Raw genomic sequence first — 22614 nt, forward strand, 5'->3', positions numbered from 1 at the left:
GGAGTAGGATGTACATGCAGCAGGTGGGTGTAGTCAGGAGTAGGATGTACATGCAGCAGGTGGGTGTAGTCAGGAGTAGGATGTACATGCAGCAGGTGGGTGTCGTCAGGAGGTGGATGTACATGCAGCAGGTGGGTGTCGTCAGGAGTAGGATGTACATGCAGCAGGTGGGTGTCGTCAGGAGGTGGATGTACATGCAGCAGGTGGGTGTCGTCAGGAGGTGGATGTACATGCAGCAGGTGGGTGTCGTCAGGAGGTGGATGTACATGCAGCAGGTGGGTGTAGTCAGGAGTAGGATGTACATGCAGCAGGTGGGTGTAGTCAGGAGGTGGGTGTAGTCAGGAGTAGGATGTACATGCAGCAGGTGGGTGTTGTCAGGAGGTGGATGTACATGCAGCAGGTGGGTGTAGTCAGGAGTAGGATGTACATGCAGCAGGTGGGTGTAGTCAGGAGGTGGGTGTAGTCAGGAGTAGGATGTACATGCAGCAGGTGGGTGTTGTCAGGAGGTGGATGTACATGCAGCAGGTGGGTGTAGTCAGGAGTAGGATGTACATGCAGCAGGTGGGTGTAGTCAGGAGTAGGATGTACATGCAGGAGGTGGGTGTAGTCAGGAGTAGGATGTACATGCAGCAGGTGGGTGTAGTCAGGGTGTGGATGTACATACAGCAGGTGGGTGTCGTCAGGAGGTGGGTGTAGTCAGGAGTAGGATGTACATGCAGCAGGTGGGTGTCGTCAGGAGGTGGGTGTAGTCAGGAGTAGGATGTACATGCCGCAGGTGGGTGTAGTCAGGAGTAGGATGTACATGCAGCAGGTGGGTGTAGTCAGGAGGTGGATGTACATGCAGCAGGTGGGTGTAGTCAGGGTGTGGATGTACATGCAGCAGGTGGGTGTAGTCAGGGTGTGGATGTACATGCAGCAGGTGGGTGTAGTCAGGAGTAGGATGTACATGCAGCAGGTGGGTGTAGTCAGGAGTAGGATGTACATGCAGCAGGTGGGTGTAGTCAGGAGGTGGATGTACATGCAGCAGGTGGGTGTAGTCAGGAGTAGGATGTACATGCAGCAGGTGGGCGTCGTCAGGAGGTGGATGTAGTCAGGAGGTGGATGTACATGCAGCAGGTGGGTGTAGTCAGGAGTAGGATGTACATGCAGCAGGTGGGTGTAGTCAGGAGTAGGATGTACATGCAGCAGGTGGGTGTAGTCAGGAGGTGGATGTACATGCAGCAGGTGGGTGTAGTCAGGAGTAGGATGTACATGCAGCAGGTGGGTGTCGTCAGGAGGTGGATGTAGTCAGGAGGTGGATGTACATGCAGCAGGTGGGTGTAGTCAGGAGTAGGATGTACATGCAGCAGGTGGGTGTAGTCAGGAGTAGGATGTACATGCAGCAGGTGGGTGTCGTCAGGAGGTGGATGTACATGCAGCAGGTGGGTGTAGTCAGGAGTAGGATGTACATGCAGCAGGTGGGTGTAGTCAGGGTGTGGATGTACATGCAGCAGGTGGGTGTAGTCAGGAGGTGGGTGTAGTCAGGAGTAGGATGTACATGCAGCAGGTGGGTGTAGTCAGGAGTAGGATGTACATGCAGCAGGTGGGTGTCGTCAGGAGGTGGGTGTAGTCAGGGTGTGGGTGTTGTCAGGAGGTGGATGTACATGCAGCAGGTGGGTGTCGTCAGGAGGTGGGTGTAGTCAGGGTGTGGGTGTCGTCAGGAGGTGGATGTACATGCAGCAGGTGGGTGTCGTCAGGAGGTGGGTGTAGTCAGGGTGTGGATGTACATGCAGCAGGTGGGTGTAGTCAGGAGGTGGGTGTAGTCAGGGTGTGGGTGTCGTCAGGAGGTGGATGTACATGCAGCAGGTGGGTGTCGTCAGGAGGTGGATGTAGTCAGGGTGTGGATGTACATGCAGCAGGTGGGTGTAGTCAGGAGTAGGATGTACATGCAGCAGGTGGGTGTAGTCAGGAGTAGGATGTACATGCAGCAGGTGGGTGTTGTCAGGAGGTGGATGTACATGCAGCAGGTGGGTGTAGTCAGGAGTAGGATGTACATGCCGCAGGTGGGTGTAGTCAGGAGTAGGATGTACATGCAGCAGGTGGGTGTCGTCAGGAGGTGGATGTACATGCAGCAGGTGGGTGTAGTCAGGAGGTGGGTGTAGTCAGGGTTTGGATGTACATGCAGCAGGTGTGTGTAGTCAGGAAGTGGGTGTAGTCAGGGTGTGGATGTGGATGTGGATGTCTGGTTGTGGGTGTGGGTGTAGGTGTAGTCAGTTGTCTGAGTGTGTATGTGCATACTGCAGGTAGATGTACTCTAGGAAACAGAAGTGGATGCCAGTATGGCCTTGATGTTAACATTTCATTTAATACATGAAGAACTAAAAATTCTTTATTGTATCCGTGTCATTATAATTCTAAAATCGTTTTTTGCAGAAACATTTGATAAAGGTTGCAGATCAGAAGGACAAGTGGCCATGTCACCTGTAAGTATTGCAGTAAAGTCTCACAAACCCATGAAGAAGATATGACCTCTTTTTCTAGTACAAGGTCAACATAATTTCCATCACAGAAAATGGTTGTGATTTCATGGTAATTTTGAGACTCTGGCGGCCCAGTTGGCTAAGGTACTGCAATTCGATGTGCAGAGTTGCATACCTAGGGCATGCCAGGAACCTATGACCATGGGTTTGAATCCCGGTTCTCCCCAATTATGTTTTTTGGTTTGTCAGCACCCTACACTTGCTTGTTGATTTCACCAAAGTGAAACGTTTGAAACCTGCATCACTTCGGGCTTTCCTTCCACAGTAGGCTGACATGCTGGGATATAACTGGAGTACTGTTCAAAACATTGTTAATCCCAACCTAACTCACTCTATAATTGTAATCTTAAGTAAGTATTGTAGTTGATTTTTTTTAATACAAGCCAAATGTGATCAAAGAAAATTGTTTCTAATCATTTTTAATGTTTTTTTCACTTAAGCTTTGAAAGAAATGTTAATTTGTATTCTTATCCTGTCTCAAACCATGCATTTCTACTTTCTTCTTTAATCCTATGTTGAAATGTGCTTGAACAATGATTCCAGCTTCTTAAAACTATTCAGCCTCGGTAATCTCATGCATTGTTACCGTACATGACCTGATCACTTGTCAATCTCTGCCACATCATTCTCTTTCGCCTTGCCACACAGTGGAGATCTGTTTGTCAGTATAGAGATGTAGTCTACATTTTGTTTTGTTTCCTAAGGTTACACTACTTACTTAGCATAGCCGTTTCTCTCCATGTCAAGGGGAATGGGCAAGAAAGATCTTCCACGGCCCGCCGGCCTAGATAAAAAGCAAAACATACACTCTGGTCAAGTAACAAAAATGGGTCTCGATTGACGAGTTAAGCGAGAAAATTTTACAGTTAATAATAAAAACATTTTCAAGAAAATAACACACGGAATGAAGCGATATTATCTCCATAAATGACCATCTGCATTACTCTTGTATGACAATAGTTCTGTCAAAGTGTTATGTACACTGCAGTGAAATATCAAGTGTTATGTTCACTGCAATGAAAATATCACTTTTCTCAACTTTGGAAAACTCAGTCTTTCAAATTGAAGTATATAATAAATAATTTACTACTTAAAAGATAACTATTACGAAATTAAATATTCATGTATTTACATCCTTTGTTCCCAGGAGTCAACTTGTGCCTTTATGTTTCCACAGGAAAAGAATATCAAGACAAACCGCGTGGCTCCACTCATCGTAAACCCAGTCTCACCTCAGAAGAATATAAGCACCACACCATCAACAGATACAAGTAACGCCCAGGCAACCACCAATCTAAATACCAGTAACATGATGCACCAACAGCAGCTCCTCCAATCAATGATGGCAACACAAGCCAGCATGCAAGCCCTGGATCCCGCCATGATGAGTATGATGTTCCCCATGATGTCAAATAACATGATGCAGATGCCAGCCCTGGGACGAGGACAGAATACCTCCCTTCTGCCAGGACTACAGAACTTTGTGAATGGTGGCCTGCCAAATGTTGGTGCTATGAATACGGGTAGTCAAAATGTGAACTCGTGCCTCTCCAGCATGAACGTTAGGTCTCCGAATATGAACCCAGGTATGCCAGCCATGGGAATGCCTGGTCTCCAGGGTCTGATGACCATGCCCAACCTTCAGGCACTGATGACCTCCGGTCAGCAGGTGCCAGCTGTGTCGAGCAACCCACGACTCTCTGCTCCTCAAGCCACCATGGGGGATCTTCAAGGAATGCCCAACATGAGCAATCTGCAGAATCTACTGGGAATGTCCAGTGTAGCTTCTGGGCAGACAAGTAATCCTCAGAATATGACTCTTCTGCCGGAGCTTCTACCCCTGCTTGACAATCTTAACATAAGGGGTAACAATGGCTTTGGAAACCAGTGACAAAACAGAGTAGGGCTTCCTGACAGACTGGAGTCTTGTCTGTTGGACAATCTTACCACTGGATCTGGGAAGTCCAGCCTGGCTTCCCAACAGACTGGAGTCTTGTCGGTTGGACAATCTTACCACTGGATCTGGGAAGTCCCGCCTGGCTTCCCAACAGACTGGAGTCTTGTCGGTTGGACAATCTTACCACTGGATCTGGGAAGTCCAGCCTGGCTTCCCAACAGACTGGAGTCTTGTCTGTTGGACAATCTTACCACTGGATCTTGGAAGTGCAGCCTGGCTTCCCAACAGACTGGAGTCTTGTCGGTTGGACAATCTTGCTATAGGCAGCAACACTGGCATTGAGAACTAATGACATGACACAAGGGCATTTGTGACTGGAATGTCCAATCTGGCTTGACTTTTCTATCTCTGCTTGGCAGTCTTGTCTTGTCTTGTCATACAATCATATATGGTACTCCTTGTAAGCAGTAAAAAACGTTAATTAAGTATACAGGCAAGGTATATATTTAAAGTGTTGTGAAAGTCAGACTCCTCAACATTTTGTGTTTGCATTTCTGCAGCATTGAGAATAGGACTGTTTGGTCAAATATAATAATGCAGTATAATACTTTATGTTATGCAAGTTCAGGAAGGTATGCGGATGCTTGGTGAAGGTAACACAACAGTTATTGGTATGTAAATGTCATTGGTGTGTGAACATCCTGTGTCGGATATTGATATTGCTTAAAATGTTGCGTATGTGCAATTATTGTGACAAAAACATCATTAGTCTAGTGAAAGGCTTTTGATCACATTGATGCCTAGAAAGCTCCAGTTGACAAAATATAAGCTTTCTATTGGATCCTAATGTTATACCTTTCTGATTGGTCAATGGTGCTCTTAAAGTGCTGTAGTTGAGGGCATTGTATACACCATTGTCAAGTTATACATCATTATCAGTCATTATATTCTTTAGTGTAAGCCCTGCTAATAACAAGTTTTACAGAAAAACATAAATACTGAGTTTTAGAAACTATAGTCCAGTAGAATGGATGTGATTTAGCTGTGATCAAATCACATGCCCAGTCACAGGTTTTCTATGTTGGATCTTCATAGTTTCATAGCCTCTGCTATTTCTTGTATCCAATTATGTTCTTTCATAAAGGTTGTTAGGATGAATTTCAGGCTCTATCTTTCTTCTGTTTGTATTTGAATTAGTTCGCTGTGATTGGTCGAGGATTTATCCCTTCAATCTTTCAACATACTGTGTATTACCTAAGAGTATTAGGTGGATAAATATTTATCATTTATGTTTATTTCTTTAGAACAGTTGGTTGGATTTCCTTTTGTTACTATGTAATTATCAAGCCATTATTTCAACCTGTGCGATGTATGCAAATTTATGTTCATTTTGAAATATTGTTCATTGTGTTTCATCAAGTCTGAAGGTTTACTATATGTGTATATTGGCAATAAACCTGTTTTTTAAAATAACTGATACAAGTGTTTGTTCACACATTCTTTTACATGTCTTCATACATTGATGACAAAGATTGTTGCTCCCAAACTGAATCACTGGATAGTCTGGTCCTAACATATTTTACAGGGCCCTGTCATGGCTCAATTTGGCTGTATAAAACATGCACAAGTTCAACCAATTATTGATAAATGCAACCTGATATTGTCTAGAAACATTTCAAACTGACTAACCCTTACTTGTCCTCACAAAATCGATCTTTGAAGACACACAGTACCTGTAAAGTGTACTAGTATTTACGTACTACATGACTAATCCCTGTAACATGCCTTCTTACACTTGGCATCATCAAACTGGGAAATTCAAGATGTTCCTCTCACATTTTATAGCAATGCGTTATTGAGATGATTATGTGACACTGGCAGCAGACGGCCCATGTTTCAACTTTTGAATGTATGGGACCAGGGTGCAACCTGGATTTTGACACTGGCAGCAGATGCCGATGTTTCAACTTTTGAATGTATGGGACCAGGGTGCAACTTGGTTTTTGACACTGGCAGCAGACGGCCAATGTTTCAACTTTTGAATGTAAGGGATGAGGGTGCAACTTGGTTTTTGACACTGGTAGCAGACGGCCAATGTTTCAACTTTGATAAATGTATGGGACTAAGGTGCAACTTGGTTTTTGACACTGGCAGCAGACGGCCAATGTTTCAACTTTTAAATGTATGGGACTAAGGTACAAATTGGTTTTTTGACACTGGCAGCAGACGGCCAATGTTTCAACTTTTAAATGTATGGGACTAAGGTGCAACTTGGTTTTTGACACTGGCAGCAGACGGCCAATGTTTCAACGTTTGAATGTATGGGACTAAGGTGCAACCTGGATTTTGACACTGGCAGCAGACGGCCCATGTTTCAACTTTAGAATCATGATGTCAATCACTGGATTGTCTTGTCCAGACTGGAATATTATTATTCGGATATGATGACATGCATCAACCCAGTCAGACAAGCATAGTCGCCTTTTACGGCCAGCATTGGTTGCTGAAGACCTATACTGGCCCAGATCGTGTTGTTAACTTTGGTTTGACACCAGGTTGTATTACAGTTATATCCTGACGTGTCCGCTTGATATGGGAGAAGGGCCAACGTGATGCAACCAACGGTCACGATGCTGACAAACCAAGAAAAATAATCAGGCCAAATCTGGGTTTCGAATCAATGAGCCTATGGGACGCAACATCTTCACAGCAGTGCCTGAAACGACTGGGCAACCCGTACCACGGATAACCTATTCGCAGTTTCGATAATTTCTCAAAAGTCGAATTGACTACTGCATCGCATGTTAAACTAGTTGTGAGGACATCATACCATTCTGAATCACTTCTTACAATCTTTTCTTTCATAACTACTTCTCTGCAAAAAGGGCAATAAACAGATAAGCGTAATATATTATCAGAAGCTTCCATTGATTTAGCTTGATATAGACAATCTCACTCGAGTGTCTTTTGATATCAAATATATCAACACGAGTTGATAAAAGTGGGAAAACTCCATGGCTTGCCGAGGATTTTTTCCACTTTTATCAACGAGTGTTGATATATTTGTATTGTATTGTCCCACTGCTTCTTTTGTGCATTGATCTATGGGGATTTCACTAAAGCCTTAAATGCCTCGGACCGGCATTTTCTAAATCAAGCAAAGATGCTGTCGTAAACCTGCAACCTTGATTAAAGTAGAGCTGAACTTAACTAAGAAACATGTCAATTGCACCTTCCGTATGCCACAAGACATTCAGCACTACATTATTTCTTCTGAGAACTATTTATAACATCGCCCCAATGTCTCCAAGTGGAGTAGTGTGTGTTGTTTACATGTAGCTAGTTTAGCAGACCTCGAATCAGATTTACCACTGGCTAAAGGTAATATGTACGTGAGGTATTCTGATTTTACTTTACACTCTCATTGAACCTTTTAGAATGAAAGCATGAAGAAATATTTTGTTTCTATGTTGAGAACTTTTGCCATCACATGGAGAAAGGGCCTATGTAATGATTTACTTACTTGATTAGTTGCTGCAAATATGTCTGAGGACCGTGTTAATGTGACTTGTGTCCTTGTAGTGCTATGATAGAATGGTGTCGACAAACCATAAATCGCCATCGGGGTGAATCAGGGATTAGAACCCACGATCACATCTAATGGACGCATCAGCCAATTGCGGTGCCTCAAACCAACATTCCCAATTGCCCTTGTTACGGTGACAACATAACACTATATTGTTCATTTCAAAATTTTATTAAAAATATTTTCCAATAAGTATGAACAAAGACAATGAATACACATTTACAGTCGTTTTTTCTTAAACGCTGCTCTCAATCAGGTTTGTACTAACAGGGTGAGAATACAATCATCAAGTTGAGATGGAGGCACTGTACAGACAAACATACATCTGAGGGGGTAAGGCCGCGTTAAGCAGTATACAAATCTATCTGAACATCATGAGTGAGTGAGTGAGTTGGGTTTAACTCCGCTTTTAACAGTATTCCAGTTATATCGCGGCGTGTCAGCTTAATGTGGGAGGAAAGCCCGAAGTGATGCAGGTCTCATACGTTTAACACTTCTGTGAAACCCACGAGCACGGGTATGGTGCTGACAAACCTAGAAACATAATCGGGGCGAGTCGGGATTCGAACCCACAATCATAGGTTTCTGGCGAATCGCGGCGCCTCAGACGACTGGGCAACCCCATCCACGCAATTGGGGTCGATGACATGCATCAACCAAGTCAGCGAGCCTGACCACCCGATCCCGTTAGTCGCCTCTTACGGCAAGCATGGGTTAAAGATCTATTCTACAACGAATCTTCACGGGTCTCTTAGGCTTGGAGGCGAAAACACTTTAACCACAAGGCAACCATACAACCTCACGATTTTGTGAGGCTAAACGTAATATTGTAAAGTACACTGGGAATACACAAAACATGTGTGAATGGCTATAATATATGAAATACAATCATCACTATAATCAATATTAGTATCACTTGTATTGGTATTTACACTGACAGCGGTAGAATATGAACCGGACCTGTAAAGGACCGCTGGTCTACAAAGTTGGCTAAGGCTAGGTATCCCAGTGTGTACCGATACTATGGAGAACCCCTTGGCTTGTTAGGAAGGTTGTCAAATGAATACATCCAGAGCAGCATGGCTCAACCACATCTGTATATATCCATTCTCCTGAACTGTAAACACCACTAACATGGCGGAACCCAACGTTAACCCACAGCAATAAAAAACTGAGCTTAGAAATTCAAAACACTTAGTGAAATTCAAATATTTACGTTTGCTTTAATTTTTGAATATGCTTATTTAGAATGTCACTTGGCTGAATATATCCAGGGTAGCATGGCTCAACTACGCCTGTATATAGCCACCCTCCTGACAGAGACCGAGAGAAAATGTAATATAAACATGTTTCAGAATCCAATGATTATTTTCCTAGCAGTTAAGATGTGGTAATGGCGTTATGTAATACTGTCCACTCTAATACCACCCAACATAAATTTGAATTGACGAAAGAGAAGGTCCACTACCTTGTTGTAGAATAAATTCAGTTACCAAGGATGGGTGTCGGTGATCTTATACCACATTTATACAACAGCACTGACAATGATAATACTGATAGATGTGCTGTGTTCCCCGTCACAACCCAACACAGGTGTGATGCAACCTGGTCCTTAGTCCACTCCAGTTGGTTGGTTGGTTTGTTGTTTAATGCCGCACTCAGCAATATTCCAGCTATATGACGGCGGTCTGTAAATAATCGAGTCTGGACCAGACAATCCAGTGATTGATATCATTAGCATCGATCCACACAATTGGGATCGATGACATGCATCAACCAAGTCAGCGAGCCTGACCACCCGATCCCGTTAGTTGCCTTTTACGACAGGCATAGTCACCTTTTACGGCAAGCATGGGTTGCTGAAGACCTATTCTACCTCGGAATCGTCCACTCCAGTGAGTGAGTGAGTTGGGTTTAACGCCACTTTTAACAGTATTCCAGTTATATCGCGGCGTGTCTGCTTAATGTAGGAGGAAAGCCCAAAGTGATGCAGGTCTCAGACGTTTACCACTTCGGTGAAACCCACGAGTACGGGAATGGGGCTGACAAACCTAGAAACATAATCGGGGCGAACCGGGATTCGAACCCACAATCATAGGTTTCTGGTGTGCCCAAGGGACACAAATCTGCACAGCGAATCACGGCCCCCAGTCCACACCAGTCTTTGAGTATGTATACAATGCAATACGTACAACATTCTGACTTGATGCAGTCAACATAGAGGGCCAACTCTAGTAATTAAGATTTTTGTTTGATGTGTAACGCCGCACTCAGCAATATTCCAGCTATATGACGACAGTCTTTAAATAATCGAGTCTGGACCAGACAATCTAGTGATTGACATAACGAGCAACCAAGTCAGCGAACCTGACCACCGGTTCCTCGCCTCTTAAGACCTATTTTATTCCGTATCTTCACGGGTTAGTCCTTGAGATTACGCGGAGTAAGGAAGGGGATCAAGACTAGTCCACTCCAGTCCTTGAGTTCCGATATACATCACGGAGTAAGAAGTCCATTACGACAAGTCCAATCTGGTCGTTGAGGGTTCGTATACATATACGGAGGTGGGAAGCTTGACCTTGAGACTTGGAGGAAAAGCCTGTTGGACAAAGTTTGCTTGATATTAATTCAGAGGATGGATGTTTGAACATACAGTCGTGTTTCTGTTATATACATGGGGACATTTTGCACATTATTTGAATAAGACAGTATAAAGGTGAAGAATAATTTGTGTTATACTATCCAGCTATGCCTAAATACGTTTTTGACAACTGTTGTCTCAAGTTATTATAGTGATTTTCCTTTCCCATTTTCAACAGAATCTTGTATATTCTACAGATGTTTGTATCGATTCATTGTTTGTATAACTCAGCATTCAGATACTCACCATTGTTCATAAGCATTTGTGTAGTTGACAGGAGAGTCAGGCGTGGGAGTCACGAGTAGGTTACAGCTGCGGTAATGGGACCTGTTCACATACACATTGTGATTAGATGTTGAGTCATATGGAATGGAAAGGAATAGAAACCACAGGTAAGATGCCTACAGAGATACAATTAAGATGCATAATTTTCAAAAATGAAAAATAAGATAGCTACACGATATATCGCAAAGAACAATGAAGAAGGAAGCATTGATTTATTTCACAATAAATCATTGTTCTATCATGACGTCATTTCTGGAGATTCGAACATGGCCTCGCAACATGGCGTCGTAAATCGGACGACGTTACTTTTTATAGGGACGTATCCAGTTAGTTGTTTCCAATAAGCTGGGCAAAGTCGATAAGCGCGATGGCCGAAGGATCGCATCCCAAAGTGGGCAAGATATGACAATCGACACTGTGAGAAAAGGTTGATATAATCGGGAATTGTGAGAATATCCGAGAAAAACAAAAAAATAACCCCCCTTTTCATAAATAAACTTGTTCGACATGGCTGAGGTCGAATTGTATTCAGGGAGTCATTATTCAAATACGGGTAACTATTTGTAAAGCTTGTACATCGTATTAACGTCCTTCAAAAGGCTGTTCATAAGGTTGATACCTCATATAAGAAAATAAAGTACATAATTTGAAACTCACCTTATGAATTTGTTGTGTTGAAAATACATCCATCTTAATGGACTTGGAATCTGTGTACCCATCACGTGGTCTCTGATGCAGTCAAATGGCAGTGGCATCGGGCTGTTGTAATGCGACCTGTACATGAAGACATTGTGATGAGATCTAATTTCATATACACCAGGAACAGTCATTTAGAATAGTGTAGACCAGAGGAATGTTCTGGAAAAGAAAATACAGATGGCATGCCCTGTATCTACGAATAAATTTAAGATATACAGTAAACTACGGTTATAACGAACTCAAAGGGACTACTCATTTTAGTTCGTTATAACCGTAATTCGTTATAAGCATATATACAGCAAATAGTACTCAAAAGCTAGTTCGTTATATCCGTCAGTTCGTTATAAGCGTGTTCGTTATAACCGTAGTTTACTGTAATTAAGATACATGCCTTTCAAACATCAACTAAAGTATAAAGTTTGAAACTCACCCTGTGAATTTATTGCGCTGAAGATGCATCCATCTTTGTGGTTGACTTGAGATCACGTGGTATGTGGTGTGATCAGGGGCGGTGACATCAGACGAGGACCGTCCTCCAGCTCAGACATACAGTGTATCCAGCAGTAGGTCCACTGGGGTAGTATTGCTCATATAGCACATCATGACGTCATTCACAGACGGGCCCCGACGCTACCCCTCATAATGCCAATGATATCGAACATGGCTAGGAATATACTCCGTCTTTAATTTCAAGTGTCGAAAATACTATTTGAAATAAATTGATGCCATAGCCAAGGGTAAATAATACTATACAAGAAATACTCGTGTGATACGAGCTACTCATTTTAAAGTACGTAAACCTTTCTGCTTTATAATCCTTCGAAAACGTCACTGTCTAAAGACCCCAACTAGGTGAGGTGAAATGGGGTTTAACGTCGCGTCTAAGATTATTGCACTTTTATAGCGACGTGCATGCATGTATATGTGTGTGTGGCTGCTTGTACTAGTCCGAACTAATGCCGATTTTTAGTGCTAGCACACTGAGATACCATGCCGCAGTTTAACATGAATACCCCACTCAGACACAATATACTGACTCCGAGGCGACCAGTACTTGTTTTAGCCCCTTAATGCAGAGCGACAGACAAGTACCATCTTTTAACGTCTTTTGGTATGACGCGGCCGGGGATCGAACTCCGGACTTTCCGCTCTCGGGGCGGACGCTCTACCATTAGACCACGGAGGCGGTCTAGACGCTAACGAAATACCACTACCCGAGAAGATGCTTGTGAATACAACCGAGTCACCGTTCAACTAGAAGGTGTTGGCGGGTGTTTCAGGTAGGAAAATGAGCCATGAAACATAAAACACCCCTCAACACCTTGAAGCCGCCGAGTCATCAGGAAGTACACATGCCCATCCAGGTGTTGTAAGTGGACGATCGTCCAGAAAATCATGACTGTATGTAACGCTTATGGGCGATGTAAGCACTATGTGCGTTGCCCAAGTGGGCAGTAGTGACATAAGGCGAGCACGAGTACAATAGCTGCTATTAACAGTAAACTATTGATTCCAAGGTATTGCTGTGTAGGTAGAACGTTTACGTTGTAAACTGAGGCACCAACATGTTGAGGTGAAACTGAATTAAACATGAAAATATGTTCATACGGCCAAAATACGGTGCTGAGATACCTTCGTTATCTGGTACATTATAGGAAGCAATGAACATGTACATATCCACTTCGTTCAAATATTCCAACAGAAAAATAACCTCTGTAGCCTGCCCTTAGTCGGAACATGGGTATAGAAATGAAGTATAATTCCTGCACATGAAGCGATGTAATTGGCAGGTGTTAGGGAATGTAACATTGACTGTACCAAACCTGAAGAAGAAAGAATATTTTGTTGAACAGAATAAAACAGTGGCTTTTTAAAACGTAGATAATTCCATTTGAGTTGCACAATAGTTTCGATAATGGACACTTGTTCTATGTTTTACATAGAAATAACATCATTTACATCTTGAACTAAAATTGAATGAAGTTCTACTTACCGTATGTAGCGGAGAAACACCTAGTTGACGTGGTTGCTGAGGCTGGCTGGTTGGCTGGCAACAGTAGGGCGACTCAGGCGACGTGGGCTGGCAACAGAGTAGGGCAACTCGGGCTGGCAACAGCGTAGGGCGACTCGGGCTGGCAACAGAGTAGGGCAACTCGGGCTGGCAATAGAGTAGGGCAACTCGGGCTGGCAACAGAGTAGGGCAACTCGGGCTGGCAACAGAGTAGGGCGACTCGGGCTGGCAACAGAGTAGGGCGACTCGGGCTGGTTGGCTGGCAACAGAGTAGGACGTCTTAGACTGGCTGGCAACAGTAGGGCGTCTGAGGCAGGCCGGCAACAATAGGGCGTCTGAGACTGCATAGCAACAGAATAGTGCGACTGAGGCTGTCTAGAGTAACAGTCGGGTAACCGAGGATGACTGGGTGGCTGGGTTCAGAGTAGGGCTAATGAGGATATCTGGCAACTGAGTAGAACGACTGAGGATGTCTGGCAACAGAAGGGCGACTGAGGATTATTCCTTAAGCTGAACAGGACTGGGGACAGGACTTGGGATGACTGTCAACTGTCTAACGCCTGTCTGATGAAATCATCTTGATACTTTGTGACGACACCTGGAGTGAACAGAAAAGTGTTTCGTTAACATTTATAAAATAACAGCTGTTGCAGTAAAACTAATTTTAGATAAAATAGCATCTGTCTAGTTAATTCTTCGACAATTCTACGTGAAACGGCTGCAGATTAACACGTGTCCTGCTAACAAGCTATTCAAAGCATTCAATTGTTAGAATAAACATACATGCATTGTGTACCATTTCATCTGCTTTAAACCGCACTCAAAGCATGATGTATTGGGAGTGCCTTTCCTCCCCGAGAATCTCCTGGGGTAATATATAATGGGTAGAAGTAGTTGACATTAGGGCAAACTGAACGGGGAACAATGTAACTTATATGTATTAAGTATATTCCAGCAGTATGTTGGGTGGGGGAGTTGGTGATATGATGGATTACCTCCCTTTCAAAATGCGAGAACTGGATCAAAGATGACATACACACATGACGGTCCACTTACTCTCCACTCCTCCCAGCGCCATCTGGAGAACTCCAGCTGGTTTTGGCACTCGGCCCCTCTACAATGAAAGAAAACAATACTTAGACCCTCTTCTCCTGTCCAAGACACAATCTACAGAGGACACAAAGCTATAGTGATGTTCTCCCTGAAGTGAGTGCTGGACTGTTGCAGTTGTAACGTGTCTCAGTTAAAGGCAACTTACATCTTCAGGTCGACTATGTTACTTGTGGCTTACATAAGCAACGACCCACAATAAATGGGTACTGGGTTTCAATCAAATTCGGTATATTATTTGTTTCAAAAAAGAAACTAAAGACTAAATGCAACTCACGGAAGTCCTCTGTGCTTCGTCCAGAAGACGTAGCAACTCCTGGTATGACTGTGTTTGTTGCCCTCGTTGCTGTTGGCGCTGTTGTTGTTGCCTTTTTCGCCTGACCTGGCGTTGGTTTCTCCGTTCTGTTCTTTGCCTGGCCTCGTCAGGTATATGTTTCTGAGTGAGAAAAGTCATTGAAAATATAAATGAACAACATTCATGACTGCGTATAATTATATGTTGTATTAATAGCTGCTAATGACATAAGATTACTTAATAGTTGTGATAAGGGATAGTGTGTGGCAAGTTATGCAATAAAAAAACTATTTTCAGTTTCAAGTGAAACCTATCAGATCCGTTTTCCCCTTTAGTATTTATAAGAAGTTTTCTTGACCTATAAATTATTATATTTTATTCAATTTTCTCTGGCAATGACATTTTTTTAACTATTTTAAAAAGTAAATGCAACTTTCTTATTTTATTTATTATTATTACATTATTATATATATTCATATATATAAATGTTCTTGTGTGAGTGGGTGAATGTTGTTTAACGCCGCAGACAGCAATATTCCAGCTCTATCACGGCTGCCTGTCATCCGGACCAGTGACAAACGAGCAACCAGCATGAGGTAGCAGATGACTCACAAGCGGAACTGTTTAAGAAAAAGTATTATGATATGTCAAGAAGCCTTAAAACATTGACTTGAGCTAAAAGCAAACAATTCAGGTTTATGGCGAGATTTAGTTTCAACATGAGTGAGCCTTTAATGACTGCCAGTTATTTTTAAGTAGTTGAATAGCATACTTACTGATGGCACCGTCTGGGGTCGCCAATATCACCGTGGTTCATGCTGTCGCCGATGTTGATGCAGGTGCGGTTGTGGGTGTGGGTGTGGGTGTGGGTGTGGGTCTGGGTGTGGATGCCGTTGCGGAAGACGTTGCTGAGGCGGATGGCGATGCCGAGGCGGATGACGATGCCATCGTCGATGTCATCAGCGGTAAGCTAAACAAAGGGAATGCGTGTTATATTGCGTGATATATGTATGCACAAGGGATCAGATTGACGGCAATCACAGCTGTTATGAACCCATGGGACATGTTTTATTGTCATGGAGATTGATCTTTACCATATTATAAAACATCATATCCCCCTTCCCACACATATCAACACCTATAGCTCCAGAAGACAACACAACGCCTAGATAGTAATAGTCTGTCTTACAGACCCTGATACATTTATATCAACTACAGCCCATGCAAGTCTATAATGTTTGGCAAGTCTAGATTACTGCAGTATCAGGAAAATGAAGAGAATCACTGGGCTCCCTTTTTATTAGATTTTTATTTTCTGTATGATATGTTCATTTCAGAGACTATATGTTAGTCTAAGATAGTAATGAACTGAATATAAAACAAATGACTGAAATAATCGTGCATGGACGTCACATCATCTAACGTCTCACTTTCGACTTTCTCCAATGATCATCTCCTGACTACATATAAGAAGTGAAAGAGCACCAAAGTCATGGCATGACAGGTTATCTGTGGACATATGGGTCGGATGTTCTTTTACTTCTTTTGAGTAGTATTATATTGGACTTTTTATGTATATACAAATCAGTCGTTTTAAATATAGACCTATTCGTTCTTGATATCTCATCAATGACCTGTGTTGAAGTTCCGAGAACGGATACATTTGAACATCTGATAGCTACAGTAATAGACTTGCAGTTTAAGACGCCGTTACATCCTGGTGCAGACGGGATACGCATCCACTTTGGGCCCACCTCCAACATCGTGGTGCCACGCAATCACAAACATAAAGGACTGATGAAGGCGACGTTAAAACTAAACATATTTATTGTGGTTGACTTACATTTCCTTTCAGACGCCGGTTTTCTTCTTTTAGTTCCCTGATTTCCTCCTGTAATTTCCGGTTTTCACCTCGGGCTTTCAACAATTCGGCGGATTCAGAAACCTGTCAAACATAAATGTCAAATATTGCCCAAACAATGAACCTACACATACTGTCGGGGAAAGGAAAGTAGACAACCATGCGTGATGGTTTGCTAACAATGAAACAATCAAGGGACGGTTTATTCCATGGTGATGTTTTTGATACAGCTGTCATAGTTGTGTTCATGACCAGAACTGTAGAAAACCCCGTGCTATGACAGTACATCAAACTTCCTTTTCACTTTCAACGCGACGTTTTGGTGTATATGTTGGTACATTTTACAAGCAAGTTAAACAACAACTGGATAGGACATGGTCATGTATATATTGCTACAAAAACAAAGAGTTCAACCAAATCAATATATAGGATAGCACATGGTGACCGTAACAAAATATTGCCCAGCAGACCTGATTTCATACACCATACCGTTGATGGTACAAGAAAACTGAATCACAGACTTTGGAACGCTGGGGTAGCGTAACGAGTAAAGTGTTCGCCTGACACGCAAAACGACTTAGGTTAGAACCTTCCCCGCCGTGATATTGCTGGAATCCGCTCACTCAGAAACGTAACAAAAATAAATAGATTCAGACATGAACGATTACATCAATGACATACGCAGTAAGCATGTCAAGTAGAACGGGTATCGAGACGTTGGTTGAAGAGGATGAACTCTATGAAGTTAATGTGTTTACTTACATCCACTGGAGTCGCCCCCGATGCCGTTCTCTAGCTGCCTGTCTACACCCGGCTGGTGTGACGAAGGGCGTGGTCACCCTCGGGGTGGCAAAAGGCGTTGACGACGACGACGACGATGATGTTGCCCTGGAGGATGCCGGAGTAGTGTCCTGTTGGACCTGAAGAGTTGCTCGTGGAGTGGCCTGTCGAGACGGAGGCGCCTGGGCTGAAGGTTGTACAAAAGTACGTAGAAAGTTGAACATGATGGAAAGCGAATAAATGTAGCGAACAGAACGATGCGATGAACGACAACGGTGATGCATCCGTGGAAGTATCAGTGTTATACACTGACCCATTGACACCAATTAAGCCAACAAGCCCGTGCCCGCGGCCTTATGGGTATCTAGTATCAATCAACTGAGAGAGAATACATGGGCTATCCTTTTGTCAAATTGCAACCCTTAAAACAATGGAATCTGTAGATGGACATGTCGAGCACGGACTTCTCGTGAAACACGCCATGCTCTTTACATGGAACACCTCGGGACACATTCAACACACTGGAAACCAAATTAAACCCCTGCGCCTAACTATAACGAGTATATTTTCCTCAATGTGTGTACATCTTCTCATGTAAACGTTCATTGTCAACACGGTTATTCTTCAATATTAACAAAAGTCATGTTGGTCTTAAATTTTACATCTCACTGTTGGTGTGCAATGCTTCCTCTTGCTTGGCCTACATTATGGTACATTATTCAATGTTGACAACTTAACTACAAAGTCAGTTAAATCCGACCTGGTGTTGATGGAACATTTGTTATATCATTTAATTGAAAGACAAAACAAAAATGACGAAAAACGTCAGGCACAAGCAGGGTCCGATCATGCGCAGAAGATTCAGAAGGCTCACGGATATGTTTTACTACAACGGTGCCATGGGCAAAACTTTGATAAGAAGAAAAATATTGTATTTATATACGAGAGATTTGGTAGCTTTTCGTTAAAAAGTACGTATAGAACTAAAGGTAGTTTTGTTCTTGACCAGGGCGATGTTTGTTTATAAATGGCCGTCAACATAGACATTAAGTGTATTATGATCGACAATGTGTTCGATTTTGTTTTATATGAATTGTCTCAAGACCCAAAAACTTGAATTCCACAACCCGAGTCGACAAAGACAACTACATGTTACCTTGATTACCTAGATACGCATAAACAATGTATTACCTTGATGTCATACACGGTGCGGAGACCACGTGTATATATACAACAACATGTAACTCTGATGGTATACTCCCTACCTAGACCTGCATACAACAACATGTAGCTCTGATGTACACCCTTCCTAGACCTGTATACAACAACATGCAGCTCTGATGTACACCCTTCCTAGACCTGAATACAACAACATGTAGCCCTGATGTACACCCTTCCTAGACCTGAATACAACAACATGTAGCTCTGATGTACACCCTTCCTAGACCTGCATACAACAACATGTAGCTCTGATGTACACCCTTCCTAGACCTGCATACAACAACATGTAGCTCTGATGTACACCCTACCAAGACTTGTATACAACAACATGTAGCCCTGATGTACACCCTTCCTAGACCTGAATACAACAACATGTAGCCCTGATGTACACCCTTCCTAGACCTGCATACAACAACATGTAGCTCTGATGTACACCCTTCCTAGACCTGCATACAACAACATGTAGCTCTGATGTACACCCTTCCTAGACCTGTATACAACAACATGCAGCTCTGATGTACACCCTTCCTAGACCTGCATACAACAACATGTAGCTCTGATGTACACCCTTCCTAGACCTGTATACAACAACATGTAGCTCTGATGTACACCCTTCCTAGACCTGAATACAACAACATGTAGCTCTGATGTACACCCTTCCTAGACCTGCATACAACAACATGTAGCTCTGATGTACACCCTTCCTAGACCTGCATACAACAACATGTAGCTCTGATGTACACCCTACCAAGACTTGTATACAACAACATGTAGCCCTGATGTACACCCTTCCTAGACCTGAATACAACAACATGTAGCCCTGATGTACACCCTTCCTAGACCTGAATACAACAACATGTAGCTCTGATGTACACCCTTCCTAGACCTGCATACAACAACATGTATCTCCGATGTACACCCTTCCTAGACCTGTATACAACAACATGCAGCTCTGATGTACACCCTTCCTAGACCTGAATACAACAACATGTAGCCCTGATGTACACCCTTCCTAGACCTGAATACAACAACATGTAGCTCTGATGTACACCCTTCCTAGACCTGAATACAACAACATGTAGCTCTGATGTACACCCTTCCTAGACCTGCATACAACAACATGTAGCTCTGATGTACACCCTACCAAGACTTGTATACAACAACATGTAGCCCTGATGTACACCCTTCCTAGACCTGAATACAACAACATGTAGCCCTGATGTACACCCTTCCTAGACCTGCATACAACAACATGTAGCTCTGATGTACACCCTTCCTAGACCTGCATACAACAACATGTAGCTCTGATGTACACCCTTCCTAGACCTGCATACAACAACATGTAGCTCTGATGTACACCCTTCCTAGACCTGCATACAACAACATGTAGCTCTGATGTACACCCTTCCTAGACCTGTATACAACAACATGTAGCTCTGATGTACACCCTTCCTAGACCTGCATACAACAACATGTAGCTCTGATGTACACCCTACCAAGACTTGTATACAACAACATGTAGCCCTGATGTACACCCTTCCTAGACCTGAATACAACAACATGTAGCCCTGATGTACACCCTTCCTAGACCTGCATACAACAACATGTAGCTCTGATGTACACCCTTCCTAGACCTGCATACAACAACATGTAGCCCTGATGTACACCCTTCCTTGACCTGCATACAACAATATGTAGCTCTGATGTACACCCTTCCTAGACCTGCATACAACAACATGTAGCCCTGATGTACACCCTTCCTAGACCTGCATACAACAACATGTGGCACTGGTGGTATACACCCTACCAAGACTTGTATACAACAACATGTAGCACTGATGGTATACACCCTACCTAGACTTGTATACAACAACATGTAGCACTGATGGTATACACCCTACCTAGACTTGTATACAACAACATGTAGCACTGATGGTATACACCCTACCAAGACTTGTATACAACAACATGTAGCACTGATGGTATACACCCTACTTAGACTTGCAGACAACAACATGTAGCACTGATGGTTTACATCCTACCTAGACTTGTATACAACATGTAGCTCAGATGTACATCCTACCTAGACTTGCAGACAACAACATGTAGCACTGATGGTATATACCCTACCTAGACTTGTATACAACAACATGTAGCTCTGATGGTATATACCCTACCTAGACTTGCATGCAACAACATGTAGCTCTGATGGTATATACCCTACCTAGACTTGTATACAACATGTAGCTCTGATGGTATATACCCTACCTAGACTTGTATACAACATGTAGCTCTGATGGTATATACCCTACCTAGACTTGTATACAACATGTAGCACTGATGGTTTACATCCTACCTAGACTTGTATACAACATGTAGCTCAGATGTACACCCTACCTAGACTTGCAGACAACAACATGTAGCACTGATGGTATATACCCTACCTAGACTTGTATACAACAACATGTAGCTCTGTTGGTATATACCCTACCTAGGTTGGTGATGGGAGACATGTGACTGAGTGTAGGATGGGAATTGGGAGACATGTGACTATATGTAGGATGAGGATTGGTGATCATGTGACTGTGTTTCCGATCGAAACTGGAGACTGTTGAAACATGTTATTGTAGAGGGAGAAACACCCCATCTTGTGGTAACACCTATGCACACATTCCACCTTTGATGAGACGGGAACACCGGGTGTTAAGGAAGGATATTAGTCACTGCTGAACCATTTTTAAAGCGGTACTGGGATTCATTAACTACAGTTATCTTATGTTGGAGCATACGTAACGACTGCACGTGACACAAGATGTGATGGAATTGCCATAAGGGAACGCTGAACGGAAAAAGTCATGTGATCACCTTGTAATTAAACATTATACCATGAGCGGACGAGTTAACCATTATGCTTTGACACATCGACAGGTAGAACCGGTGCTGCATAAAGACCATAGGTTGAGACAAGCAAGTCAGCTGTAGCACTTTAACATCACAGAGTGTTTCAACAATGACGAATTCAATTCAAGGTGTGGTTTTGACGTCATTTGTTTGCTGAAATGTCTTCCATGAAACTGTTTTAAAGCTTTGCTGAGACCTTGAATGTTTTAACCTTGATGAAACAACTTTTGCTGTAACATCAATTGATATTGTCGGAATCGTACAAATGTTCCAGCAGATATTACTTCTGATTAGGGAAAAGGTGCTGTCGCTTTTATTTATGAGTGCACAACGGAGTCTGTCTGAACATCAAAAATATAATCAACTATTGCGTTTCATTTACTTTACCTCTTCAAACATTCCGTCACAATTATTGGGAGAAGGTTGTGAAAATGTTAAAAATCATGAAGGGGATATAATATATTTATTTCTGTAATTGGCGTTTATCTCTGCCGACTTTCCGATACATATTCAGAACAAGAAGCCTTTTGCTCGTTAAATGTATAAAAACGTGTGCCACTTATCAACCCTTCAAATTATATATTAGGTATAAAGAACGGTAAACGTTCCTTTAGGTGAGGTGAAATGGGGTTTAACGTCGCGTCCAAGATTATGGCACTTATATAGCGACGAGCATGTACGTGTGTGTGTTTGTCCGGACTGATGCTGATTTATAGTGCTAGCTCACTGAGATACCATGCCGCAGTTTAACATGAATATCCCACTCAGACACAGTATGCTGACTCCGAGGCGACCAGTCCTTGTTTGA

At 42.9% G+C, this 22614-nt stretch overlaps 2 protein-coding genes across 2 annotated transcripts in view; one reads left to right on the forward strand and one right to left on the reverse strand.

Moving 5' to 3' along the window:
- LOC139459787 (tudor domain-containing protein 5-like) overlaps positions 1-5836 on the forward strand; it is a 76072-nt gene extending 70236 nt beyond the window's left edge. The window contains exons 21-22 of the mRNA XM_071241453.1: positions 2413-2462; positions 3697-5836. Of these exons, the coding sequence (XP_071097554.1) occupies positions 2413-2462; positions 3697-4410 (764 nt within the window). The 3' untranslated portion in view covers positions 4411-5836. The remainder of the gene's footprint in view (positions 1-2412; positions 2463-3696) is intronic.
- Positions 5837-10498: 4662 nt separating this feature from the next.
- Positions 10499-12086, reverse strand: LOC139459100 (uncharacterized). Its single transcript, XM_071240545.1, has 4 exons — positions 12058-12086; positions 11586-11702; positions 10890-10970; positions 10499-10601 (listed from the first exon to the last, which is right to left on the reverse strand). The coding sequence occupies exons 1-4, from the start codon at positions 12084-12086 to the stop codon at positions 10499-10501; spliced, it is 330 nt and encodes a 109-aa protein (XP_071096646.1).
- Positions 12087-22614: the final 10528 nt, after the last annotated feature.

The sequence above is a fragment of the Haliotis cracherodii genome, unplaced genomic scaffold, assembly GCF_022045235.1.
Source record: "Haliotis cracherodii isolate W230 unplaced genomic scaffold, xgHalCrac1.p SCAF_13, whole genome shotgun sequence".
NCBI classification, from domain to species: domain Eukaryota; kingdom Metazoa; phylum Mollusca; class Gastropoda; order Lepetellida; family Haliotidae; genus Haliotis; species Haliotis cracherodii.